This window comes from Sciurus carolinensis, chromosome 5 (genome assembly GCF_902686445.1).
Source record: "Sciurus carolinensis chromosome 5, mSciCar1.2, whole genome shotgun sequence".
In the NCBI taxonomy this organism is placed as follows: Eukaryota; Metazoa; Chordata; class Mammalia; order Rodentia; family Sciuridae; genus Sciurus; species Sciurus carolinensis.
Genome location: NC_062217.1, coordinates 114,573,068 through 114,587,112, shown reverse-complemented (window position 1 = coordinate 114,587,112; position 14,045 = coordinate 114,573,068). Strand labels below are relative to the sequence as shown.

The window sequence follows — 14,045 nt, the reverse complement described above, 5'->3', positions numbered from 1 at the left end:
GAAAAAAGAGAAAAGAAAGATAGTGCAGTGAGTTTCCCTTAAAACTAAATATGTGTAGTTTTAAAAAGACCACTCTTTAATTATGCAACTTCTTATATTTTTGGTGTTATACTATCTTTTCCTGTAGAATTCTGTATTGGCAATTTAGTGGATGTCGTGAATATGACCCCTGTAATTTTATATGAAATTTAAATTTTGCATTAAGTATAGTTTGATGGCATTGCTGGGATATCAGGAAAAAATAAAACCCTGTAAGGAACTAAAAATAGAATAAGAACAAAAATCAAACAAAAAATGAGTTGAAACCAGAGCTGTAAGCCAGAACTACATACATGAATGTACATACACACACATACACACACACACAAATGGTTTTGCTCTGCTTATTACTGGTGGAAGGACTTGTTCCTAAGATTCTTTTACTAAGCCTAAGCCTGGGCATCTGAATTAACTGGTCATGGGTATCTAGAGTCTTATGCGCCTGGGCATCTGAATTAACTGGTCATGGGTATCTAGAGTCTTATGCTTCCCAGAAGAAGCATATGCAAGTCCTTTCTGTAAGAAAGTAGCTAAAAATGAATACCCAGTCAGTGATTACAAAACACAAGAAACAAATCACCATTGTAAATTTCAGTAGAAATGACATCAAATCAATACACTCAAGAACTACAAGTATTAGAATGAGTAGTACAGAATGTACAATAATTTTGTGAAGATTTATGGAAATAAAATGGAAACACAGAAACTAGCAGGCAAAAAAAGATTATTTGAAATGACAGGGAGATTTTAGAAAGTAACTAAAATTGACTTGTTATAAAGGAAACTTGTAATTGTTGGGGAAAAAAACCCAGTGGATGAATTTCAGAGAAATTCAGATACAAAAAAAATATGTTTAGGCCTATGTGGAAAAAATTGAAAACTTTATGACATTTAATACATTGAAGATCTAAATTTTCAACATATATGATGTTCATGGATAGGAATATTTGATATCATAAATATACAATTTTTCTCTAAGTTCAATACAGTTCTGATAAAAATTCTAGTGGGCTTCCATATTGCTTCTTCAGAACTTGAGAAGTTGAGTCAAATTTTTATATGAGAAGGAGAAAAAGTTGGTGAATATCAATAAAGAGGATATTTCCAGAACCAAAGAAGGAAAAAAGAATCTGTCATTCATCTAATTCATAATATTAATTTGTATAAAGAAAAAATTACCTAGAGAAGTTGCTGAGGCTTCCTGGAAACAAGATCAGTTGAGTGCATGAGAGGTCTGATGGCTCAGAATCAGGAAAGAATTTTTAGAAGTGGGTCGGATTCCATCTGTAATATTTTGAGGGTGGCATCTGTCATGTGTTAGCTTGTGTTTCAATAGTTATAAAGGATGTAATTGCTGGTACATTGAAAATAATTACAATTAAAATTTAGAACTTTATGCTTCAGAGTATTCAATGAAAGAGTTGATACCCACTCACCATCATCCACATAAAAATATATGAACAACTTGACCTCTAATTTGAAAACTTCACATTTCTCCTTTCCCACTTGAATTTGGATTTTTATGTCATTTCTACAGAATTTTATGCTAATATAAAATATTTTTATGTGTAAGAAGTCTTTATTGCTCACCTTATATTTCTCTGCAGCAAACATATGTATGTACATTGAGACTTTATGCATTTTCACATTTCATGGAAAGGATGAGCCCCTTTTTCTCTCATTGCATTATGTATCCATGGGTAAATATTCCTTATGCTAGAATGAGACAGGGTTCAACATCAATTCCACATCTGGTTTTCATTTTTATAAATGTAAGCACTAAACTCCTGGTTCATTGCCTAGAGCAATATCAACACCAATAATTTTAACTGTCCCTTCAGCCCCCAGATGGTTTTTATAGCTTGGAGCAATGCAGTAGAGACGGGTGAAGTGATGCCTTTCTTTTGTCAAATAGGAAAAGGTGCTTGTGAAAGAGGGATCAATGTGAGGCCTAGCAAGCTGGCAAGCTGTTAGATCAATTTCAGGGTAGGAAACATAAGTTGAAGATCTTGACAATGAGTCTTTTAAAATATATATATAAAACTGTGTGTGTGTGTGTGTGTGTGTGTGTGTGTGTGTGTGTATCTCCAGTGGCCTAATTTGAGGCTACTGGTATAAATCATACAACTAACTCCTTTAACTGATTTCCTTGGTCAGTAAGGAACATTCTGATTATAATGTCACTTGAATTTCCATAGGTCTGTGTGTAATATGTGGGTCATGTTAGCAGTAATAACTTAAATTGTACTTAATTTTGTCCCTACCTGCTGACAAGACTTCTCATCTCTTACAAATTCCTCTGGTCCCTTGCCTTCCACCATTCCCAAGCAGCAGCTCTTAAGTATTTGCAGAAGAGTCCACATAGCCAATTCTTCGGCACCTCTTTCTGGGCACATGTACCAATGCATCATAGTAATGCTTCCAAGCCATTAAACAATGAAAATGTACTGGAAATAAATCAAATATCAAGTCAAGTTTTGGAATCTAAAACTGCATTATTATTTTGCTAAATAAAATTTAATGCCACATAGTATCATTATTGTTTAACTATTATATTTTTATATAGTTAAAATTATTTACTATAAAATATTATATATATCATACAAAATTATATATGTAGGTGTGTATATATGTGTATATATATATATATATATATATATATATATATATATAGTTTCCTGATTGATTGATCAATCCATCTATCTAGATACATAGAGCAGGTAACCCATCACCCAACTTAATTAAAACATGACCAGTAAGTAATTTTAGGTCTGTAGGTTCTCTTTCTTTTCCATCCTCTTGTTTTCCTCTCAGAGATGGCCACTAAACTAAATTTTATCATCAGTATTCTCTTCCTTGTTAAGTATAAACTTTTATCATGTGACTGTTTCCCTAAATAGTACTGTTTCGATTCTCATTATTGATATTCAAAAAAATTGCATCCTAAGTATCTTCTGAAACTAGCTCACTTCATTCAGTATTTCAATGATTTATCCATATTATTGCATATAGCTATGATTTATTCATTTTTAAAGACATATGATATTCTATTGAGTGCAGCAGCACAATTTATTCATATTCCTGAAATGAACACTTGTATTGCTTTAATATTCTATTATAAGCAATGTTGGTAATACAAAATTACAAGATTTTCCCAAAGGACTGACACCTAGAAGTGGAAATGCTAGTTATAAACACAGTTTTGACTTTACCTGATACTTCTAATTATTTTCCCAAGTGATTAGACACATTAACATTTCCTCCACCAATGTATACTATCCCTTGTGCTTACATACTCACCCACCCCTCATATTATTAGATTTCTTAATAATGATCCATCTAGTGACTATAAAATGCTGTCTCTTTGTGGCCTTAATCTGGCAATTTGCAGACTAATAATAGGGTTGGCCAATCGTTCATATTTATTTGCCATTCTCCAACTGGATTTTTATTGATTTTTAGGACTTTTTAATGTATACTCTAAATATTATTTGAAAAATACAGCTTTATTCTATGAAATTTATTCTAATTTCATTATCTAAAAGATGAACAAACAAGTAAAGGAAGCACCAGGATAATTTTTAATATAGTTTTTGAGAGTCTAGGAGTATACTAGAAATCACGAGAGTTACCTGTTCTGCTACAAACCACATTTTTAAAAAAAATGGGTCTTTTATGTAAGAGGGAACTGCATTCAAGTTCAGTGTTTTTTTCCTTTAGCCTTTTAGAGTGAAGAAGAGGAATATAGGGAATAAAGAGTAGAAAAATACACTTAACATTTATTATTATCATCTACATTGACTGCTCTATGACAAATACTATTTATTATTAGATACCATCCATTTTTTATATCAGATATAACTAATACTTAATACAGTTAGCATTAAATATTGATGTATCATGGGAAATAATATTGGTAGGGCAGTGATTCCATCACTAGCTTCTAGCTGAAGCTCCAGCACCTAAGTAGTTGGGCAGATATCCAACTTCTGGGAGAGACCAAGGAGGGGGAGTTGCCAAATTTAACATCAAATATTTGAGATGTGAAAGGCAGTACTTCTTAAATCCTGGTGTTATACAATAAATAAATTACTTGGGACAGACAAATTCCAAGTTAATCACTACTACATATGAATTCTAACTTTTTGACATTTCCATGAATGATTGTTTTTATATACATTCCACACAGCAAAGAGAACTAGAAGTAACAAAAAAGAACCTGGAGATAAATAAGGAAACAGAAGTCTTACTCTGAGATATTTTAATCACCAGATAATAGATAAGCACTTAAGAACTTCCTGGACATATCCTCTGATGAATAATAGGCCCACATCATATCTTCTCCAAAGAGAAAGGTCTTTAATAGCCACTAGCTGTAGTCTAGGTAAGCATTAAATATGGCCTTCCCTAGATCACCTTCTTGGAGTATTACAAACACATCTGCAATTGTATATACCTGGTATTCGCTCATCAAATACTTCCAATGTCCCAGTTGGTCAGTTTGCTTGTTTTCATGAAGTGCTGCCTTCTGCGTGTATTTTGATCTTAGTCTGAAAGCTGTGTTTGCTATGTGATAAATACTGTATGTCTGATGATGAACTCTCTGTATGTTTTCTTTTATGAGTCAGGCATTTTACCAGACTCATGCAGGTCACATTGAGTAGGGGATAATTACACCACAAAGTGGTAGCATAAGAGAGAGGTGTGCACTGGGAGAAGGGGAACCTAATGACAATGGAATTCAGTTCTGTTTGGAGAGAACAAGGTGAACTCTGTGTTGGCAATTCTGAATGCCACATACTTTATAGTTGTGTGTAAGGATATGGGCCATTAGGAATGAGCCATATACTCTTAATGTAAAGGGAGAGTCATTCTTAACTGAGCAGCTTCTAGCATCACCTAGACCAGAGGATCTCAAAGAAACAAATTATCCATTTGAGAGGAAGAACACTCATTATATTTTTAAGTGTATCTTCAAACCAACTACTTTAAAAAAAAAGACTTTGTGGATAAGATGATCATATAATTTAAAATTCACTTTAAGGCATGTGCAAGACTGGTAGAACACTGGGATAGTAGATCCAAACAGAAACTGTCCCAGGCAAATAAAAAACATGGTCACCCTGTTTATGGAGAGAAGTGTCTAAGGCTTTCTATGAGACAAGAGTAGGAGGGTTGATTTGGTAGACTCTTCCCTCAGGATAAAATATCTTCTGAAGTCCAAAGAGGCTTCCTGTACCCTTCTCAAGGGGGAAATCATGATAATCAAAGAACATTGAATTTTAAGGACTGTACAAGGGTCTGAAAACCCTTCAGTAAAAGGGGGTCTTTGGGGCTGGGGTTGTGGTTCAGTGGTAGAGTGCTTGCCTCACATGCGTGGGGCACTGGATTTGATCCTCAGCACCACATAAATAAATAAAATAAAGGTACTGTGTCCATCTACAACTAATTTTTTTAAAAAAGAGGGTCTTTGTACTAATCTTTATGATTAGCAAGTAATAGGGGCTCTTAGAAATCGGAAATCTTACCTTATATTGCTATGATGTGTTGGGGGAAGAGAGGGAAAAGGGGGTGGGAGCAAAAGCATCTGGAATAAAAACAAAAACACTGGGGATGATAGAAGAAATACTGCGAAATAACTGACATGGTGTGTCACGAACCTGACTAATGAGGCCAGGATATCTAAGTGACTCTGGGTGACAAGGCAGTACTGTGAGAGGGGAGGGCACAGTTTGAGAACCAGGTCACCTGGTTATCTGGGAGCAAGACCAGGTGCTCCTAGAGACACTCTGTGTCCTTGAGTTGTCTGGGGCGGGGGTCAAGGAACTGCAGTCTGGAGTCGGTTCGCTAGGATCACTTCGGAGGGCCTTGTGAGATGCAGGCACAAGACTCCTACTTAATGTAAACACAGGGCACAGATCACCCGACGCCTACACCCTGAGGAGTACAGCGTGCGCTCAGCCGGCGACTCCGCCCCGCGGCCCACCCCCTTCCCGACCCCGCCCCCTTCTCAGACTGAGCCTTAAGTCCGCCCGCCGCCCGGCACTTCCCCGTGGGTCCGCACTCTGCTATAGGGTCTTAGCAGACTTCCGGCGGCCAGAGCCGCGGCGCGCGCCCATTGCGCATGCGCGCGGCGCCTGGTGTCCCCAGTGCCCAGTCCCCCTGCGGCGGGGACTTGGTACGGCCGAGCGGTTGGCTTACTCCGCCGCTCCTGTCAGGGGCGGGCTTTTCAAATCATCCCTTTGGAGAAGAGGCGACTGCCAGGACTGGTTGCGTTGGAGATGGAGGAGCAGACGCTGAGGGGGCCTGGGCTCAGCCTGGCGGGGCTTCCCGCGCAGCAGGTGAGTGAGGAGGGGGCCTGCCGCGCCTCACGGCTGGCTGTGTCTGGTCGTCGGGAAAGCCCCCACTCCACGTCCCGAAGACCGCCGTGGCCAGACACAAAGGGAAGGACTAGGAGGTGCACTGTTGGGGCTCCGAAGGACTGGGCCATCTGCAGCCCTGTATTTCTCAGGGAAGAAATGAGGCCGGGAATGGGGCACGCGATGCCAGAGCGTTTCTCAGCGCACCTGTGCGCTGCCCTCCTCAGGGTTTGGGCGCTCGTGTTGTCACAAGTGTAGGTGGCGCAGGGGAATGGGTGCCCGGGGATTTCCAGGAACGCCATCGAGTACAGTTGACTTGGTAGTGGATTTAATGGAAACCATAGTTCTTGGAGCGTTGTCTGTGCACAACATAAACTTGCGGGGGGCGGGGTGGAGAAGCAAAGTGCAACCTCCCAGCTTTAGAAAATTTAGAAAGTTTGATAGTGGATTCTTTCCATATCATTAGAAAGGAAAAAGGGAGGACACTTTGAATTGGATAGAAGCTTGACGTTTGCTTTTTTCCACCCAATTTTTTATCGGTGCATTATCGTTGTACCTATTGATGGGTTTTATTGATACATATTCATATATGCAAAAAACATAACAGTATCATTTGACCGATATCATTCCCTAGAACTTGGTGTTTGCTTTTTAACCATGTAAAATATATGTTAGAAACCTTTTAACTTTAACGTAGACCAACTATATTTCTTGGCAACATTACTTATTAAAATATTATACTATCACTCTTAACCATAATTATAGGATCTTAAAAGAAAACAATGACGTCTTTCAGTTGGATTTTCACTTCCTTTTTGATCTCTGCCTTTTACCTACTCATGAAGTACAGTTGTCTAAACCATATGAAATTTGCCAGTTTTGTGGGTATAATATATGCAATTTCATATGGTGCACCTTGTTTATAAACCTGGAATTTCCTAAACAGTTAATACGTTTTTGGGAAGTCTTAAATAATACTGTGAAAAAAAATAAAGCAAGATATTAGGAGTTACAGTGTGGTAGTCCATTTCCTTTATTAGTAATTTGTGCTGTTTTATGTTAACATTTTTGAAAGAAAAATTCAAAGATTTTGATGTAAAATAGTTTTTTAAGAAATCTTTTTAGGTACTTTGGCTGCCTGATTTTTAACATAGTCTTGATTTCTAGTGAATTGGCAACCTACTGAGGTTCCTGCATTAGCATATAGGTTAGCTGTCCAAGTATATTTATTAGCTGTGTATTGCAATAATATTTAGGAAGGTAAAGAAAAAGAACAGCAGATAAAGTCATGAAAGAAGTGTAATTGCAAGGAATGAAAATGTTTAAATATTAAATACGCTTAAGTGCTGGGTTATACACATGTGGGAAAGTGCAGTGTTCAGTGATTTAAGTGTTGTAAAATCAAAATAATTGTCATGTGGAATTGCTTCTGTTGTTTGGATCTTGGAAGAAATTACAAAATAGTAATAGATCTCAAACTTAAAGAGGACTGTTTTTATTTGGTGTATTTTTTCCCCACATAAATGAAGCTGTCAACTAATAGGGGAAAGACTAAACATTTTGATTTGGTCACACACTAGGTAAAGACCTATTAAACCTTGGAGTCATCTTCGATTTCTCACAGCAGAGAATATTGGTTTTAGAGTCAATCAGGTCAAATCCAACTCAGCTTGTTCAATTTTTATTAAGTTACCTGCGTTTTCTAGGTCTAGTTTCCAAAGCTGTCGAATGTTGTGCAATTTTGTTTAAATTGTTTATCTTTAATTCCAGTTTCCATGGTCGTATTGGCTATAATGGCTTTTCTAGAAAGTAGTTGGAATTTGAGAACCTCTCTAAGGTACTGAGTACAGCACCAGCACTCATGACATGCTTGAGAAATGACTTCTTGTTATTATTATACTTTGTCTCACTCATCTGAGCAATTGGGTCAGCCTACTAACTGCCTTTTACTTTAAAATGTTCATGTTCTTGAAAAAATCTTAAATGAAAATGAACATTGAGAAATAATACTACCTAATTGCAGATAAGCCAATGGATACAAAAGCATGAGTTTAAGAATTTTCTGTACATTCCATTTTCTAGAATGGTTTAGTGTTAACTCCAGAACTTTTTCTGTACATAAATAATTTTTAAAATATACAAAATTTCTTTTAGAAAATTGATATCATACCATATATACTCTTCTACAATTTTCTCTTTCTTCATCTTCACCTTGGTCTCTTAGCTAAACTTGGTTTATCTGCATTCATTAGTGAATGATAATTTCTATCAGAATTACTACTGGATAATGTCTATATTTTTTCCCAGCAGTTCAACTTTAATTTTTTAAAAATCAGTTCTTAAAAACAACAATAAGGCTATTTTCTTTGTACTTTCTTTGTGCTGTTTTAGCTTGTAAAAACCAAGTTAATTTCTCATATATTCCAGATTTCTACTTTTTAATTTTTATTGATTTATTTTTGCAGTGCTGGGGATCAAACTCAGGGCCTTGCACATGCTAGGCAAGTACTTTTTCATTGAGCTACACCCATAGCCCTAGATTTGTAAGGTGACCTCCTATTTTATTCTCAGCCTTGCCTTGTCCATTTATTTTTATCAGCCTGACTTTAAGTACTTACAATATCAGGACATTGACTTAGGCTTCTATTTGACTTGATCTTAAGCAAGTTCTTATTCAGAAAATTGAACCAGATATAAGAAGAGGGTGGTTCTATCCCATTCTTTGCTATTCTGCAGATTTGTATTCACATGCTCCAAGGAGGAATGAATACAAGGAATTATGCTTTTGCCATTGGTCCTAATCGCCCTGACTCTGCCTGGCTGTTTCCTTGTGGCTGAGGCAACAACAGATGATTTTAGCTCAGTGGGTGCTCTCATTCCTCCCTAGGAGCACTTTGTTGCATTTATTAACTAAAGACAACTCCGACTCCATAAACCCCTGCACTGCAGCTAGTATTGCTTGACCAGAGAGGTCTACTTCTGCATGTAAAGAATAGATGTATACTAAAAGAAGTTGCATGGAAAATATAAAACTGGCTCAAATGATAACCTTTTAAAATTATTATCAGAATACATTAAAAAACCATGCATATGCTTACCAATCCATCCTGCTTATATTAGCTGCCCCAGATCCACTTACATTAGCCTGAGACCTCCATCAGCAAGAGAGGAAGTCATGGTTTATGTATTTTAATTGGGGTGGGTAAAGGCCAGATATTTTCAGCTTTGCAGGCCACCCAGTCTCTGTTGAAATTACTCAGCTCTGCCATCATAGGTTCAAAGTAGCCACAGATAATATGTTTGAGTATAGCTGCTCTCCAGTGAAACATTATTTATGAAAACAAGTGACAACCAGTCATTACTAACCCCTGTTAGTAAATTTTACAGGATAAAATTCTAATAGTAACATCTGCTAAATATACCTCATTTCCTTATGATTATGCTTAATCCTACACATATTTTTTAAACACCAACTTTTCTCCACTATTTCCCAAACCTCTATAATTTTATGGCATCTTTTTCAATAAGTGATGGGGGAGAAGACAATCTTCATTCATAGAAGCCCAGACTGATTCCTTAATGTGTCTGTGGCCACCTGCTGGTTCTGTAACATTGTTGCAACTTTCCAGGTTTCTGTACAATTTTCAAATAGTCCAGTAGTGGTTCTCTATCCAAGATATTATAAAATCACTAGAGGAACTTTATAAAAATTGCTCAGGCCCCACCTCCAGAGATTCTCATTGGTTTAGGTTAGGTAGCAGTCTTAAGTACTTTTATAAAGTCCTTCCTCTTTGACTCAGATGATTCTGAGGAACAGCCAGCTTTGAGAGTCACTGTGCTAGTTCCACTGGATGCCTCATTGCTGCATTTAAAAAGCGAAGTTGCATTTAGTGGCACCAGATGGTATTTATATTTCGGTTATGGGGTAAAGCTATTCATCCCAGCATCAAGTTGCTCCCTGTGTGCATTCTCCAATACCAACAAGTCTGACAGTGTTAATAGACATATGGGTCACATAGATAATTCTCATAATTAATTGCTAATTACATTAAAGAAAAATTTACTTTGGGATTGACAAACCATAAAAAGATGAAATGGAGTTATTGAAATTCAGTCATGTGTAAAAAAGGAAAACCAGCAAATGACTACATTTATATTGTACACCAGTTTTGAGTTACAACACTATAAGAGAAGGTTTTTATGTGGTTATTATATGATGTAATTACAGAAGGTAATTAGATCTGTTTTCTGTATGTGAATAGTACAGTTGATTGGTTTGAATAGTCAAGTTAAATCATCTACTGCAGTTTCTCTTTTGGGGGTAATCTTCATAGACTAATAGCTCTCTTAACTTCCATCTTTTCTTTTTGAAATAACTATCTTTCTAATACCTGAAACTTTTATTATTAGATTCCTTTCACGTTTTTATTTATATCTTGATGCAGTTAGAAAACAAGTAATAGTGTTCATTTTAAACACAAAAATAGACATGCTAGAAGCATTATTGCATGTTTGTAGTAAAGCATATGTTTATAGATTTTTTTTTTACAAAGCCACTGAATAAAATCAGAACCATATACAGTCTGTAGAATTTTGATGCTGGAAGTGAAGCTTGTATATAGATTAAATCATTATAAGATTATTAAATGACTAAAAAAAAAAAAAGACTTTGAGAACTAAAATACTTAGTAGTTTCTTGATGACTTAATATGTCCAGAAGTGTATTCTAAGTGTCTATTCTAGGTAACTAGACCTGTGACATTTTCTAAATTTCCTCTGTTGCTTCTAAATTTTATTTAAACTCTGTACCATAATGCATAGTCTGTAACATCTCTGCTGTAAAAGGTTGTTTACTTTATTCAGTATCAACTCTTTCAGAAAGTTTTTCCTCGATTAATTCAGCATCCTCAACTATATCTTACTATCCCATAATACAATTTATATTATGTACATGTGCAGTATATTACTCACGTTAGTTTTTGTATGTTTTCTAAGGCTGTTCTAACAAATGACCAACTGGGTGGCTTAAAAAAGGAAATTGAATCTCTCATAGTTCTGGAGGTGAGAAATCTGAAATTAAGGTATTGTTAGAGCCCTGGCCCCTCTGAAGTCCTTTGGGAAGGCTACTTCCTTGCCCTTTTCTAGCTTCTGGTTTTGGATGTTACTCTCAATCCTTGGTGTTCCTTGGCTTTTGGATTTATTACCTCCACCTCTGACTTGGAAGGGTCGTTCTCCATGTCTGTGTCTTCAAATGGCCTTCTTATAAGGACTCTAGTCATTAGATTTAGAACCCACTTTAATCTAGTACAGTCTCATCTTCAATAAGAACATCTACAGAACCCTGCATTCAAACAAGGTTACCCTCCTGGTTGGACATGAGTTTTGGGGAAAACTATTAGACCCAGTACAGTTATGGTAAGAATGTGTACTGTCTTATCTTTGTTTCTCTTCTCTTTGTCCAGTAGATTGTAAAGACTTTCTAACAATGACAGAAATTAAGGTTTTGCAAAGAACTTTAAAAAATAACTCTATTATACATTTAAAACTTTATTTCTTTCCCAATATGGTATAAAATGAATGATACCTTGTACATTTTCTATTAGGGGTAAAAAGAAATGTAATTCTGGATTTTTGCTTCCTTTTAAAAATGCTTTTCTCTTTATTTTAGGACTGCAACATTCAAGAAAAAATAGATTTAGAAATTCGAATGCGAGAAGGCATCTGGAAACTCCTTTCTCTGAGTACTCAGAAAGACCAGGTTTTACAGGCAGTTAAGAATCTCATGGTGTGCAACACTCGAATAATGGCTTACACATCGGAGCTACAGAAATTAGAAGAGCAGATTGCAAATAAAACTGGAAGATGGTTAGTAGCACAGTTTACCTAAGACTTTTAATGTACTTAAATATTTGAATTGAAAACACAACATAATTTAAATTTAAGTACAAGTGTCAAATCACCAGACCTTTTTAAACATTTTAAGTGTAGGACTCAGGGTGAACTACAAAGCAGCAGCTTTTATTGGGCTATTTGTTGTGCTTAACATGTAACAATACAATGAAAAAGGCTAAGAAGCAAAGAGTAAGGGGATATTTTAAGAGGAAAGGGCCAAGACGGATGAGTATGTAAAAATGTAGACTTAAGAAATGAATTGCTTAGAGACCTGTTAATAAAAATGTACTGGTAAGAGTAATAGAAACTTAGATATGGAAGTTGAAATGAGCGGGCAGCAAAATTAGATAGCTATGAAATCTTATGAATTGAAAGAAACTTAAAAATCTGCCAGCACATCCCTTCAAATGATAAACATAATATCTAGAGAAGCAAGGGAATTTGCTTAAGGGCATATAACTAGCTAGTGACAAGCTAATGAGAGCTAGGATTTGCTAAGTAACTTCAGATCCTTTGAGCTATCACTCTTTGCTGCCCTTTTAGATTAGATCTACGGTTTGTATGTGAAGTTATATTCTATCCTATTTGTAATTCCAATTCTTACTTGGACTTAACAGTCTACTCAATTTGGTGACTAGATGTTTGTGTCTTTTTCTGTAGAAATAGTCTTACATCTCCTTTTATTGATTAGCCTTATAGCTCTGGTGCACATGCCTGTTACTCTGGTGCACATCACAGTTACTTGGGAGACCAAAGCAGGCAGATCACAAGTTTAAGGTCAGCCAACTTAGTAAGACCCTGTCCAAAATAAAAAGGATGTAACTCAGTAGTAGAGTGCCCCTGGATTCAACCCTCAGTACCATAAATAAATAGATAAATAAACAAACAAACAAATAAAACAGTTCAGAGAAGATTTTTGTAAAAATAAAATATTAAAAGGTCATGATATAATAGAGACCTAAGTACAAAGTAGCCAAACTTACTAGTTGTATTTCTGTAGGATAGCTGTTTTCATCTCTGTGGCTCAGTTCCTTCATTACAGTGGGTGTGATAATATTTACATTTTGAAAATTGAGATTAAAACATATACATATGTAAATAAATATAAATAAATCTAATGTAATATCTTTTGCATATTTAATACTCAACAAATGTCAAATAGTTTTCTTTATTTTGTGCCCGGCATTATTAATAAATTGTTTCAGTATCAAAATATAGGAAAATATTTTTCAGATAGGCATACATTGATTTAACTCAGTACTTTTCAAATAGGTCATGTGTCACTGAGAGTACAGATAATGTGTCAAAAGATAGTCGGTCTTTTAATAAATAATGGCACATCTCCTTAGAACATGAACTTTTAAGATTAAGCATGAAAACTTTATTTTTTTAGAATGCACCTTGATTCATTGTACACAAATGAGGTACAGCCTTTCATTTCTATTGTTGTACATACTGTAGATCCACACCAATTGTGTAATCATACACGTACATGGCGTAATGATATTTGTCTCATCATTCCACTATCTTTCCTTTCCCTGCCCCCTCCCCTCCCATTTCCCTCCTCACACTCCAGTGATCCTCCATTCTTCCCTTACCAGCCCCCACCCCATTTTGAATCAGTGTCCGCTTATCAGAGAAAACATTTGGCCTTTGGTTTTTTGGAATTGGCTTATTTCACTTAACATGATATTCTCTAACTCAGTCTGTTTACCTGCAAATGCCATAATTTTATTCTTTATGGCTAAATAATAT

At 35.9% G+C, this 14,045-nt stretch overlaps 1 protein-coding gene across 1 annotated transcript in view; it reads left to right on the top strand.

Moving 5' to 3' along the window:
- Positions 1 to 6,101: 6,101 nt before the first annotated feature.
- Positions 6,102 to 14,045, top strand: part of Rtkn2 (rhotekin 2) — an 80,495-nt gene continuing 72,551 nt past the window's right edge. The window contains 2 exon segments of the mRNA XM_047553497.1: positions 6,102 to 6,380; positions 12,067 to 12,263. Of these exon segments, the coding sequence (XP_047409453.1) occupies positions 6,321 to 6,380; positions 12,067 to 12,263 (257 nt within the window). The 5' untranslated portion in view covers positions 6,102 to 6,320.